Below are 15202 nucleotides of genomic sequence, written 5' to 3'. Positions count from 1 at the left end.
TAGGGGGCACAGTGTGAATGTGACTATGAGGGGGCACAGTGTGAATGTGACTATGAGGGGGCACAGTGTGAATGTGACTATGAGGGGGCACATTGTGAATGTGACCATAGGAGGCACAGTGTGAATGTGACTATGAGGGGGCACAGTGTGAATGTGACTATAGGGGGCACAGTGTAAATGTGACTATGAGGGGACACAGTGTGAATGTGACTATGAGGGGGCACAGTGTGAATGTGACTATGAGGGGGCACAGTGTGAATGTGACTATGAGGGGGCACAGTGTGAATGTGACTATGAGGGGGCACAGTGTGAATGTGACTATGAGGGGGCACAGTGTGAATGTGACTATGAGGGGGCACAGTGTGAATGTGACTATGAGGGGGCACAGTGTGAATGTGACTATAGGAGGCACAGTGTGAATGTGACTATGAGGGGGCACAGTGTGAATGTGACTATAGGGGGCACAGTGTGAATGTGACTATGAGGGGGCACAGTGTGAATGTGACTATGAGGGGGCACAGTGTGAATGTGACTATGAGGGGGCACAGTGTGAATGTGACTATAAGGGGGCACAGTGTGAATGTGACTATGAGGGGGCACAGTGTGAATGTGACTATGAGGGGGCACAGTGTGAATGTGACTATGAGGGGGCACAGTGTGAATGTGACTATGAGGGGGCACAGTGTGAATGTGACTGTGAATGTGGATATGAGGGGGCACAGTGTGAATGCGAATATGAGGGGCCACAGTGTGAATGTGACTATGAGGGGGCACAGTGTGAATGTGACTATGAGGGGGCACAGTGTAAATGTGACTATGAGGGGGCACAGTGTGAATGTGACTATGAGGGGGCACAGTGTGAATGTGACTATGAGGGGGCACAGTGTGAATGTGACTGTGAATGTGGATATGAGGGGGCACAGTGTGAATGCGAATATGAGGGGCCACAGTGTGAATGTGACTATGAGGGGGCACAGTGTGAATGTGACTATGAGGGGGCACAGTGTAAATGTGACTATGAGGGGGCACAGTGTGAATGTGACTATGAGGGGGCACAGTGTGAATGTGACTATGAGGGGGCACAGTGTGAATGTGACTATGAGGGGGCACAGTGTGAATGTGACTATGAGGGGGCACAGTGTGAATGTGACTATGAGGGGGCATAGTGTGAATGTGACTATGAGGGGGCACAGTGTGAATGTGACTATGAGGGGGCACAGTGTGAATGTGACTATGAGGGGGCACAGTGTGAATGTGACTATAGGAGGCACAGTGTGAATGTGACTATAGGAGGCACAGTGTGAATGTGACTATAGGAGGCACAGTGTGAATGTGACTATAGGAGGCACAGTGTGAATGTGACTATAGGGGGCACAGTGTGAATGTGACTATGAGGGGGCACAGTGTGAATGTGACTATAGGGGGCACAGCGTGAATGTGGATATGAGGGGGCACAGTGTGAATGTGACTATGAGGGGGTACAGTGTGAATGTGACTATGAGGGGGCACAGTGTGAATGTGACTATGAGGGGGCACAGTGTGAATGTGACTATGAGGGGGCACAGTGTGAATGTGACTATGAGGGGGCACAGTGTGAATGTGACTATGAGGGGGCACAGTGTGAATGTGACTATGAGGGGCCACAGTGTGAATGTGACTATGAGGGGGCACAGTGTGAATGTGACTATAGGGGGCACAGTGTGAATGTGACTATAGGGGGCACAGTGTGAATGTGACTATGAGGGGGCACAGTGTGAATGTGACTATGAGGGGGCACAGTGTGAATGTGACTATAGGAGGCACAGTGTGAATGTGACTATAGGAGGCACAGTGTGAATGTGACTATGAGGGGGCACAGTGTGAATGTGACTATAGGGGGCACAGTGTGAATGTGACTATGAGGGGGCACAGTGTGAATGTGACTATGAGGGGGCACAGTGTGAATGTGACTATGAGGGGGCACAGTGTGAATGTGACTATGAGGGGGCACAGTGTGAATGTGACTATGAGGGGGCACAGTGTGAATGTGACTATGAGGGGGCACAGTGTGAATGTGACTGTGAATGTGGATATGAGGGGGCACAGTGTGAATGCGAATATGAGGGGCCACAGTGTGAATGTGACTATGAGGGGGCACAGTGTGAATGTGACTATGAGGGGGCACAGTGTAAATGTGACTATGAGGGGGCACAGTGTGAATGTGACTATGAGGGGGCACAGTGTGAATGTGACTATGAGGGGGCACAGTGTGAATGTGACTATGAGGGGGCACAGTGTGAATGTGACTATGAGGGGGCACAGTGTGAATGTGACTATGAGGGGGCACAGTGTGAATGTGACTATGAGGGGGCACAGTGTGAATGTGACTATGAGGGGGCACAGTGTGAATGTGACTATGAGGGGGCACAGTGTGAATGTGACTATAGGAGGCACAGTGTGAATGTGACTATAGGAGGCACAGTGTGAATGTGACTATAGGAGGCACAGTGTGAATGTGACTATAGGGGGCACAGTGTGAATGTGACTATGAGGGGGCACAGTGTGAATGTGACTATAGGGGGCACAGCGTGAATGTGGATTTGAGGGGGCACAGTGTGAATGTGACTATGAGGGGGTACAGTGTGAATGTGACTATGAGGGGGCACAGTGTGAATGTGACTATGAGGGGGCACAGTGTGAATGTGACTATGAGGGGGCACAGTGTGAATGTGACTATGAGGGGGCACAGTGTGAATGTGACTATGAGGGGGCACAGTGTGAATGTGACTATGAGGGGGCACAGTGTGAATGTGACTATGAGGGGCCACAGTGTGAATGTGACTATGAGGGGGCACAGTGTGAATGTGACTATGAGGGGGCACAGTGTGAATGTGACTATGAGGGGACACAGTGTGAATGTGGATATGAGGGGGCACAGTGTGAATGCGACTATGAGGGGACACAGTGTGAATGTGACTATGAGGGGCACAGTGTGAATGTGACTATGAGGGGCACAGTGTGAATGTGACTATGAGGGGGCACAGTGTGAATGTGACTATAGGAGGAACAGTGTGAATGTGACTATGAGGGGGCACAGTGTGAATGTGACTATAGGGGGCACAGTGTGAATGTGACTATAAGGGGGCACAGTGTGAATGTGACTATGAGGGGGCACAGTGTGAATGTGACTATGAGGGGGGACAGTGTGAATGTGACTATGAGGGGGCACAGTGTGAATGTGACTATAGGGGGCACAGTGTGAATGTGACTATGAGGGGGCACAGTGTGAATGTGACTATAGGGGGCACAGTGTGAATGTGACTATGAGGGGGCACAGTGTGAATGTGACTATGAGGGGGCACAGTGTGAATGTGACTATGAGGGGGCACAGTGTGAATGTGACTATGAGGGGACACAGTGTGAATGTGGATATGAGGGGGCACAGTGTGAATGCGACTATGAGGGGACACAGTGTGAATGTGACTATGAGGGGACACAGTGTGAATGTGGATATGAGGGGGCACAGTGTGAATGCGACTATGAGGGGACACAGTGTGAATGTGACTATGAGGGGGCACAGTGTGAATGTGACTATGAGGGGGCACAGTGTGAATGTGACTATGAGGGGGCACAGTGTGAATGTGACTATGAGGGGGCACAGTGTGAATGTGACTATGAGGGGGCACAGTGTGAATGTGACTATGAGGGGGCACAGTGTGAATGTGACTATGAGGGGGCACAGTGTGAATGTGACTATGAGGGGGCACAGTGTGAATGTGACTATGAGGGGGCACAGTGTGAATGTGACTATAGGGGGCACAGTGTGAATGTGACTATGAGGGGGCACAGTGTGAATGTGACTATGAGGGGGCACAGTGTGAATGTGACTATGAGGGGGCACATTGTGAATGTGACCATAGGAGGCACAGTGTGAATGTGACTATGAGGGGGCACAGTGTGAATGTGACTATAGGGGGCACAGTGTAAATGTGACTATGAGGGGACACAGTGTGAATGTGACTATGAGGGGGCACAGTGTGAATGTGACTATGAGGGGGCACAGTGTGAATGTGACTATGAGGGGGCACAGTGTGAATGTGACTATGAGGGGGCACAGTGTGAATGTGACTATGAGGGGGCACAGTGTGAATGTGACTATGAGGGGGCACAGTGTGAATGTGACTATGAGGGGGCACAGTGTGAATGTGACTATAGGAGGCACAGTGTGAATGTGACTATGAGGGGGCACAGTGTGAATGTGACTATAGGGGGCACAGTGTGAATGTGACTATGAGGGGGCACAGTGTGAATGTGACTATGAGGGGGCACAGTGTGAATGTGACTATGAGGGGGCACAGTGTGAATGTGACTATAAGGGGGCACAGTGTGAATGTGACTATGAGGGGGCACAGTGTGAATGTGACTATGAGGGGGCACAGTGTGAATGTGACTATGAGGGGGCACAGTGTGAATGTGACTATGAGGGGGCACAGTGTGAATGTGACTGTGAATGTGGATATGAGGGGGCACAGTGTGAATGCGAATATGAGGGGCCACAGTGTGAATGTGACTATGAGGGGGCACAGTGTGAATGTGACTATGAGGGGGCACAGTGTAAATGTGACTATGAGGGGGCACAGTGTGAATGTGACTATGAGGGGGCACAGTGTGAATGTGACTATGAGGGGGCACAGTGTGAATGTGACTATGAGGGGGCACAGTGTGAATGTGACTATGAGGGGGCACAGTGTGAATGTGACTATGAGGGGGCATAGTGTGAATGTGACTATGAGGGGGCACAGTGTGAATGTGACTATGAGGGGGCACAGTGTGAATGTGACTATGAGGGGGCACAGTGTGAATGTGACTATAGGAGGCACAGTGTGAATGTGACTATAGGAGGCACAGTGTGAATGTGACTATAGGAGGCACAGTGTGAATGTGACTATAGGAGGCACAGTGTGAATGTGACTATAGGGGGCACAGTGTGAATGTGACTATGAGGGGGCACAGTGTGAATGTGACTATAGGGGGCACAGCGTGAATGTGGATATGAGGGGGCACAGTGTGAATGTGACTATGAGGGGGTACAGTGTGAATGTGACTATGAGGGGGCACAGTGTGAATGTGACTATGAGGGGGCACAGTGTGAATGTGACTATGAGGGGGCACAGTGTGAATGTGACTATGAGGGGGCACAGTGTGAATGTGACTATGAGGGGGCACAGTGTGAATGTGACTATGAGGGGCCACAGTGTGAATGTGACTATGAGGGGGCACAGTGTGAATGTGACTATAGGGGGCACAGTGTGAATGTGACTATAGGGGGCACAGTGTGAATGTGACTATGAGGGGGCACAGTGTGAATGTGACTATGAGGGGGCACAGTGTGAATGTGACTATAGGAGGCACAGTGTGAATGTGACTATAGGAGGCACAGTGTGAATGTGACTATGAGGGGGCACAGTGTGAATGTGACTATAGGGGGCACAGTGTGAATGTGACTATGAGGGGGCACAGTGTGAATGTGACTATGAGGGGGCACAGTGTGAATGTGACTATGAGGGGGCACAGTGTGAATGTGACTATGAGGGGGCACAGTGTGAATGTGACTATGAGGGGGCACAGTGTGAATGTGACTATGAGGGGGCACAGTGTGAATGTGACTGTGAATGTGGATATGAGGGGGCACAGTGTGAATGCGAATATGAGGGGCCACAGTGTGAATGTGACTATGAGGGGGCACAGTGTGAATGTGACTATGAGGGGGCACAGTGTAAATGTGACTATGAGGGGGCACAGTGTGAATGTGACTATGAGGGGGCACAGTGTGAATGTGACTATGAGGGGGCACAGTGTGAATGTGACTATGAGGGGGCACAGTGTGAATGTGACTATGAGGGGGCACAGTGTGAATGTGACTATGAGGGGGCACAGTGTGAATGTGACTATGAGGGGGCACAGTGTGAATGTGACTATGAGGGGGCACAGTGTGAATGTGACTATGAGGGGGCACAGTGTGAATGTGACTATAGGAGGCACAGTGTGAATGTGACTATAGGAGGCACAGTGTGAATGTGACTATAGGAGGCACAGTGTGAATGTGACTATAGGGGGCACAGTGTGAATGTGACTATGAGGGGGCACAGTGTGAATGTGACTATAGGGGGCACAGCGTGAATGTGGATTTGAGGGGGCACAGTGTGAATGTGACTATGAGGGGGTACAGTGTGAATGTGACTATGAGGGGGCACAGTGTGAATGTGACTATGAGGGGGCACAGTGTGAATGTGACTATGAGGGGGCACAGTGTGAATGTGACTATGAGGGGGCACAGTGTGAATGTGACTATGAGGGGGCACAGTGTGAATGTGACTATGAGGGGGCACAGTGTGAATGTGACTATGAGGGGCCACAGTGTGAATGTGACTATGAGGGGGCACAATGTGAATGTGACTATGAGGGGGCACAGTGTGAATGTGACTATAGGGGGCACAGTGTGAATGTGACTATAGGGGGCACAGTGTGAATGTGACTATGAGGGGGCACAGTGTGAATGTGACTATGAGGGGGCACAGTGTGAATGTGACTATGAGGGGGCACAGTGTGAATGTGACTATAGGAGGCACAGTGTGAATGTGACTATAGGAGGCACAGTGTGAATGTGACTATGAGGGGGCACAGTGTGAATGTGACTATAGGGGGCACAGTGTGAATGTGACTATGAGGGGGCACAGTGTGAATGTGACTATAGGGGGCACAGTGTGAATGTGACTATGAGGGGGCACAGTGTGAATGTGACTATGAGGGGGCACAGTGTGAATGTGACTATGAGGGGGCACAGTGTGAATGTGACTATGAGGGGGCACAGTGTGAATGTGACTATGAGGGGGCACAGTGTGAATGTGACTATGAGGGGGCACAGTGTGAATGTGACTGTGAATGTGGATATGAGGGGGCACAGTGTGAATGCGAATATGAGGGGCCACAGTGTGAATGTGACTATGAGGGGGCACAGTGTGAATGTGACTATGAGGGGGCACAGTGTAAATGTGACTATGAGGGGGCACAGTGTGAATGTGACTATGAGGGGGCACAGTGTGAATGTGACTATGAGGGGGCACAGTGTGAATGTGACTATGAGGGGGCACAGTGTGAATGTGACTATGAGGGGGCACAGTGTGAATGTGACTATGAGGGGGCACAGTGTGAATGTGACTATGAGGGGGCACAGTGTGAATGTGACTATGAGGGGGCACAGTGTGAATGTGACTATGAGGGGGCACAGTGTGAATGTGACTATAGGAGGCACAGTGTGAATGTGACTATAGGAGGCACAGTGTGAATGTGACTATAGGAGGCACAGTGTGAATGTGACTATAGGAGGCACAGTGTGAATGTGACTATAGGGGGCACAGTGTGAATGTGACTATGAGGGGGCACAGTGTGAATGTGACTATAGGGGGCACAGCGTGAATGTGGATATGAGGGGGCACAGTGTGAATGTGATTATGAGGGGGTACAGTGTGAATGTGACTATGAGGGGGCACAGTGTGAATGTGACTATGAGGGGGCACAGTGTGAATGTGACTATGAGGGGGCACAGTGTGAATGTGACTATGAGGGGGCACAGTGTGAACGTGACTATGAGGGGGCACAGTGTGAATGTGACTATGAGGGGGCACAGTGTGAATGTGACTATGAGGGGCCACAGTGTGAATGTGACTATGAGGGGGCACAATGTGAATGTGACTATGAGGGGGCACAGTGTGAATGTGACTATAGGGGGCACAGTGTGAATGTGACTATAGGGGGCACAGTGTGAATGTGACTATGAGGGGGCACAGTGTGAATGTGACTATGAGGGGGCACAGTGTGAATGTGACTATGAGGGGGCACAGTGTGAATGTGACTATAGGAGGCACAGTGTGAATGTGACTATAGGAGGCACAGTGTGAATGTGACTATGAGGGGGCACAGTGTGAATGTGACTATGAGGGGGCACAGTGTGAATGTGACTATAGGGGGCACAGCGTGAATGTGGATATGAGGGGGCACAGTGTGAATGTGACTATGAGGGGGTACAGTGTGAATGTGACTATGAGGGGGCACAGTGTGAATGTGACTATGAGGGGGCACAGTGTGAATGTGACTATGAGGGGGCACAGTGTGAATGTGACTATGAGGGGGCACAGTGTGAATGTGACTATGAGGGGGCACAGTGTGAATGTGACTATGAGGGGGCACAGTATGAATGTGACTATAGGGGGCACAGTGTGAATGTGACTATGAGGGGGCACAGTGTAAATGTGACTATGAGGGGGCACAGTGTGAATGTGACTATGAGGGGGCACAGCGTGTATGTTACTATGAGGGGGCACAGTGTGAATGTGACTATGAGGGGGCACAGTGTGAATGTGACTATGAGGGGGCACAGTGTGAATGTGACTATAGGGGGCACAGCGTGAATGTGACTATAGGGGGCACAGCGTGAATGTGACTATAGGGGGCACAGTGTGAATGTGACTATAGGGGGCACAGTGTGAATGTGACTATAGGGGGCACAGTGTGAATGTGACTATACGGGGCACAGTGTGAATGTGACTATAGGGGGCACAGTGTGAATGTGACTATAGGGGGCATAGTGTGAATGTGACTATTGGGGGCACAGTGTGAATGTGACTATGAGGGGGCATAGTGTGAATGTGACTATGAGGGGGCACAGTGTGAATGTGACTATGAGGGGGAACAGTGTGAATGTGACTATGAAGGGGCACAGTGTGAATGTGACTATGAGGGGGCACAGTGTGAGTGTGACTATAGGGGCACAGTGTGAATGTGACTATGAGGGGGGCACAGTGTGAGTGTGACTATAGGGACACAGTGTGAATGTGACTATGAGGGGGGCACAATGTGAATGTGACTATGAAGGGGCACAGTGTGAATGTGACTATGAGGGGGCACAGTGTGAATGTGACTATGAGGGGGCACAGTGTAAATGTGACTATAGGGGCACAGTGTGAATGTGACTATGAGGGGGCACAGTGTGAATGTGACTATAGGGGGCACAGTGTGAATGTGACTATGAGGGGGGCACAGTGTGAGTGTGACTATAGGGGCACAGTGTGAATGTGACTATGAGGGGGGCACAATGTGAATGTGACCATAGGGGGCACAGTGTGAATGTGACTATGAGGGGGCACAGTGTGAATGTGACTATGAGGGGGCACAATGTAAATGTGACTATAGGGACACAGTGTGAATGTGACTATGAGGGGGCACAGTGTGAATGTGACTATAGGGGGCACAGTGTGAATGTGACTATAGGGGGCACAGTGTGAATGTGACTATAGGGGGCACAGTGTGAATGTGACTATGAGGGGGGCACAGTGTGAGTGTGACTATAGGGGCACAGTGTGAATGTGACTATGAGGGGGGCACAATGTGAATGTGACCATAGGGGGCACAGTGTGAATGTGACTATGAGGGGGCACAGTGTGAATGTGACTATGAGGGGGCACAATGTAAATGTGACTATAGGGACACAGTGTGAATGTGACTATGAGGGGGCACAGTGTGAATGTGACTATAGGGGGCACAGTGTGAATGTGACTATAGGGGGCACAGTGTGAATGTGACTATAGGGGGCACAGTGTGAATTTGACTATAGGGGGCACAGTGTGAATGTGACTATAGGGGGCACAGTGTGAATGTGACTATAGGGGGCACAGTGTGAATGTGACTATAGGGGGCACAGTGTGAATGTGACTATAGGGGGCACAGTGTGAATGTGACTATAGGGGGCACAGTGTGAATGTGACTATAGGGGGCACAGTGTGAATGTGACTATAGGGGGCACAGTGTGAATGTGACTATAGGGGGCACAGTGTGAATGTGACTATAGGGGGCACAGTGTGAATGTGACTATAGGGGGTACAGTGTGAATGTGACTATAGGGGGCACAGTGTGAATGTGACTATAGGGGGCACAGTGTGAATGTGACTATAGGGGGCACAGTGTGAATGTGACTATAGGGGGCACAGTGTGAATGTGACTATAGGGGGCACCGTGTGAATGTGACTATAGGGGGCATAGTGTGAATGTGACTATAGGGGGCATAGTGTGAATGTGACTATAGGGGGCACAGTGTGAATGTGACTGAAGGGGCACAGTGTGAATGTGACTATAGGGGGCACAGTGTGAATGTGACTATAGGGGGCACAATGTGAATGTGACTATAGGGGGCACAGTGTGAATGTGACTATAGGGGGCACAGTGTGAATGTGACTATAGGGGGCATAGTGTGAATGTGACTATAGGGGGCATAGTGTGAATGTGACTCTAGGGGGCACAGTGTGAATGTGACTGAAGGGGCACAGTGTGAATGTGACTATAGGGGCACAGTGTGAATGTGACTATGAGGGGGCACAGTGTGGATGTGATTATGAGGGGACACAGTGTGAATGTGACTATGAGGGGACACAGTGTGAATGTGACTATAGGGGGCACAGTGTGAATGTGACTATAGGGGGCACAGTGTGAATGTGACTATAGGGGGCACAGTGTGAATGTGACTATAGGGGGCACAGTGTGAATGTGACTATAGGGGGCACAGTGTGAATGTGACTATAGGGGGCACAGTGTGAATGTGACTATAGGGGGTACAGTGTGAATGTGACTATAGGGGGCACAGTGTGAATGTGACTATAGGGGGCACAGTGTGAATGTGACTATAGGGGGCACAGTGTGAATGTGACTATAGGGGGCACAGTGTGAATGTGACTATAGGGGGCACCGTGTGAATGTGACTATAGGGGGCATAGTGTGAATGTGACTATAGGGGGCATAGTGTGAATGTGACTATAGGGGGCACAGTGTGAATGTGACTATAGGGGGCACAGTGTGAATGTGACTATAGGGGGCACAGTGTGAATGTGACTATAGGGGGCACAGTGTGAATGTGACTATAGGGGGCACAGTGTGAATGTGACTATAGGGGGCATAGTGTGAATGTGACTCTAGGGGGCATAGTGTGAATGTGACTCTAGGGGGCACAGTGTGGATGTGATTATGAGGGGACACAGTGTGAATGTGACTATGAGGGGACACAGTGTGAATGTGACTATGAGGGTGCACAGTGTGTGTGCTGCCTTCGCAATGTATTTTACATGCTTGGCACTCAGCAGGGTCTGTTCCTTTAAGACCCTCCATTTTCTTGAAGCCTAGAGGCGGGCCTTCTCTCTAAAGCCTAGGGCTAGCCCCGACACGTCTCATTCATTCCAGCTCCAGCCACCACAGTGACCAGATCCACAGGACTTCTTAAAGCTAATACAGACTGCAAATCTGATAAATACCAAAGCCTGTGAGTACGGAATTGTTAGTTAGCCTGTGTAGAGAGATGCTCGGCATTTGTAGATAGATAATGTGTTTTCAGTGTGTAGTAAGTGAGCACATGTTAGACCCTATCTATGTATTAGCTATGCATAATGTAAGGCACTTGAATAGCCATGCTTATATTTGTCTTTCATATGTTTGTTTTACAGTTTTACCGCGTGTTCATTATATCTCAGTAAAGATTACATCAGTTAAGCAAACCAGCGTGTCTTTCCTTGAGATTCGGTATAAACTTGATGTGAAGCTGTGTCCACGAGACAGCGGAGACATTATAGTGTGAATGTGACTATGAGGGGCACAGTGTGAATGTGACTATGAGGGGACACAGTGTGAATGTGACTATGAGGGGACAAAGTGTGAATGTGATTATGAGGGGACACAGTGTGAATGTGACTATGAGGGGACAAAGTGTGAATGTGATTATGAGGGGACACAGTGTGAATGTGACTATAGTGGGCACAGTGTGGATGTGACCATAGGGGGCACAATGTGGATGTGACCATAGGGGGCACAGTGTGGATGTGATTATGAGGGGGCACAGTATGAATGTGACTATAGGGGGCACAGTGTGTGTGTGTGTGTGTGTGTGGGGGGGGTCCTTATAGGGAGCGTCAGCATCCTGCTCTGTAACCCACTAATATCTGTTACATAATATCTGTATAATGTACACAGTGCCCTATGATCTATATAACACTATCTGTGGCCCCCCGAGTATGGCACAGAGCCGACAGTAAAGGGCCCCATGGGATATCACAGCCGGGCCGATCCGCTGCGTCTCACAGCTCTAACCTGCTATTGCGACATTATCCATCCGCCCAGAAAACGAGAACAGACAGGACAACATTCACACTAGACTAAGACCTGTCACCCTGCGGAAAGGAGAAGGGGGAGGACGGAGGCGGAAGAAAAGAGGCTGAGAGATGGAGACAGGACAGAGACTGAGAGATGGAGACAGGACAGAGACTGAGAGATGGAGACAGGATAGAGGCTGAGAGATGGAGAAGGGATAGAGACTGAGAGATGGAGACAGGATAGAGGCAGGATGATGGAGACAGGATAGAGACTGAGAGATGGAGACAGGATAGAGACTGAGAGATGGAGACAGGATAGAGGCTGAGAGATGGAGACAGGATAGAGGCTGAGAGATGGAGACAGGATAGAGGCAGGATGATGGAGACAGGATAGAGACTGAGAGATGGAGACAGGATAGAGACTGAGAGATGGAGACAGGATAGAGGCTGAGAGATGGAGACAGGATAGAGGCTGAGAGATGGAGACAGGATAGAGGCTGAGAGATGGAGACAAGATAGAGGCAGGATGATGGAGACAGGATAGAGACTGAAAGATGGAGACAGGATAGAGACTGAAAGATGGAGACAGGATAGAGACTGAAAGATGGAGACAGGATAGAGGCTGAGAGATGGAGACAGGATAGAGGCTGAGAGATGGAGACAGGATAGAGACTGAGAGATGGAGACAGGATAGAGGCTGAGAGATGGAGACAGGATAGAGGCTGAGAGATGGAGACAGGATAGAGACTGAGAGATGGAGACAGGATAGAGACTGAGAGATGGAGACAGGATAGAGGCTGAGAGATGGAGACAGGATAGAGGCTGAGAGATGGAGACAAGATAGAGGCAGGATGATGGAGACAGGATAGAGACAAGATAGAGGCAGGATGATGGAGACAGGATAGAGGCAGGATGATGGAGACAGAATAGAGGCAGGATGATGGAGACAGGATAGAGGCTGAGAGATGGAGACAGGATAGAGGCTGAGAGATGGAGACAGGATAGAGGCTGAGAGATGGAGACAGGAAGAAAGGGAGATATGGACTGATGTAGGTGATAGAGGTTAATGATAATAATGGTTGTAATGGAGGTTAGTGATGGAGGTCATAGAAAATAGTGATGGTGATGGAGGTGATAGAGGTTAGTGATGGAGGTGATAGAGGTTAGTGATGGTGATGGTGGTCATAGAGGTTAGTGATGGTGATGGTGGTCATAGAGGTTAGTGATGGTGATGGAGGTGATAGAGGTTAGTGATGGTGATGGTGGTCATAGAGGTTAGTGATGGTGATGGAGGTGATAGAGATTAGTGATGGTGATGGAGGTGATAGAGGTTAGTGATGGTGATGATAGAGGTTAGTGATGGTGATGGAGGTGATAGAGGTCAATGATGGTGATGGAGGTGATAGAGGTTAGTGATGGAGGTGATAGAGGTTAGTGATGGTGATGGAGGTGATAGAGGTCAATGATGGTGATGGAGGTGATAGAGGTTAGTGATGGTGATGGAGGTGATAGAGGTTAGTGATGGTGATGGTGGTCATAGAGGTTAGTGATGGTGATGGAGGTGATAGAGATTAGTGATGGTGATGGAGGTGATAGAGGTTAGTGATGGTGATGGAGGTGATAGAGGTTAGTGATGGTGATGGAAGTGATAGAGGTTAGTGATGGTGATGGAAGTGATAGAGGTTAGTGATGGTGATGGAGGTCATAGAGGTTAGTGATGGTGATGGAGGTGATAGAGGTTAGTGATGGTGATGGAGGTCATAGAGGTTAGTGATGGTGATGGAGGTCATAGAGGTTAGTGATGGTGATGGAGGTTAGTGATGGTGATGGAGGTGATAGAGGTCAATGATGGTGATGGAGGTGATAGAGGTTAGTGATGGTGATGGAGGTCATAGAAGTTAGTGATGGTGATGGAGGTGATAGAGGTTAGTGATGGTGATGGAGGTGATGGAGGTTAGTGATGGTGATGGAGGTGATGGAGGTTAGTGATGGTGATGGAGGTCATAGAGGTTAGTGATGGTGATGGAGGTGATACGCTGATATCCCACGTACCATCCTCTTCATCTCCTTAGATACTTGGTTGTTCCCCAGGTGGTTGTAGAAGTTGCGCTCCATCCCCCAGGGGGCGGTGTTGTGCCCCAGGGAGTTCGCCCTCTGACGGTTCATCTTCGCGATCATCGCCTTTTCTTCTTTCTGTATTAAAGAGACAGACATTGATTTTCCGCACATCCCCCGCAGTGACTCCCGGCAGCCGCACATTGATTTCATGACATTTCCCGTAAATAAGGCACAGTAGCCTCTGCCCCCGCACAGTGTCGCCCCCGTCCAGAGCCCTGTGATTCGGGTCACCCTCTGGGCCATATCTAGTGCCCGTCAGGGTCTGTCCCCCCCCCCCCCAGGTGTGATTCAGGTTACCCTCTGGGACATATCTAGTGCCCGAGAGCCCGTCAGGGCCTGCCCCCCGGGTGTGATTCGGGTTACCCTCTGGGCCATATCTAGTGCCCGTCAGGGTCTGTCCCCCCCCCCCCCCCAGGTGTGATTCGGGTCACCCTCTGGGCCATATCTAGTGCCCGTCAGGGTCTGTCCCCCCCCGGGTGTGATTCGGGTTACCCTCTGGGCCATATCTAGTGCCCATCAGGGTCTGTCCTCCCCCCCCAGGTGTGATTAAGGTTACCCTCTGGGCCATATCTAGTGCCTTTCAGGGTCTGCCCCCCGGGTGTGATTCGGGTTACCCTCTGGGCCATATCTAGTGCCCGCCAGGGTCTGTCCTCCCCCCCACCCCCAGGTGTGATTAAGGTTACCCTCTGGGCCATATCTAGTGCCTTTCAGGGTCTGCCCCCCGGGTGTGATTCGGGTTACCCTCTGGGCCATATCTAGTGCCCGTCAGGGTCTGCCCCCCTCCCCCAGGTGTGATTCAGGTTACCCTCTGGGCCATATCTAGTGCCCGAGAGCCCGTCAGGGTCTGCCCCCCTCCCCCAGGTGTGATTCGGGTTACCCTCTGGGCCATATCTAGTGCCCGTCCGGGTCTGTTCCCCCCC

The 15202-nt window shown here is 50.5% G+C and overlaps 1 protein-coding gene across 1 annotated transcript in view; it reads right to left on the bottom strand.

Annotated features, from left to right (window-relative positions):
* Positions 1–15202, bottom strand: part of ADCY5 (adenylate cyclase 5) — a 138308-nt gene that overhangs the window by 44068 nt on the left and 79038 nt on the right. The window contains exon 11 of the mRNA XM_056536606.1: positions 14217–14357. Within this exon, the coding sequence (XP_056392581.1) occupies positions 14217–14357 (141 nt within the window). The remainder of the gene's footprint in view (positions 1–14216; positions 14358–15202) is intronic.

This window comes from Hyla sarda, chromosome 8, assembly GCF_029499605.1.
Source record: "Hyla sarda isolate aHylSar1 chromosome 8, aHylSar1.hap1, whole genome shotgun sequence".
NCBI lineage: Eukaryota > Metazoa > Chordata > Amphibia > Anura > Hylidae > Hyla > Hyla sarda.
Note: the sequence above shows the minus strand (reverse complement) of the source record. Positions and strands in the feature narration are given on the sequence as shown.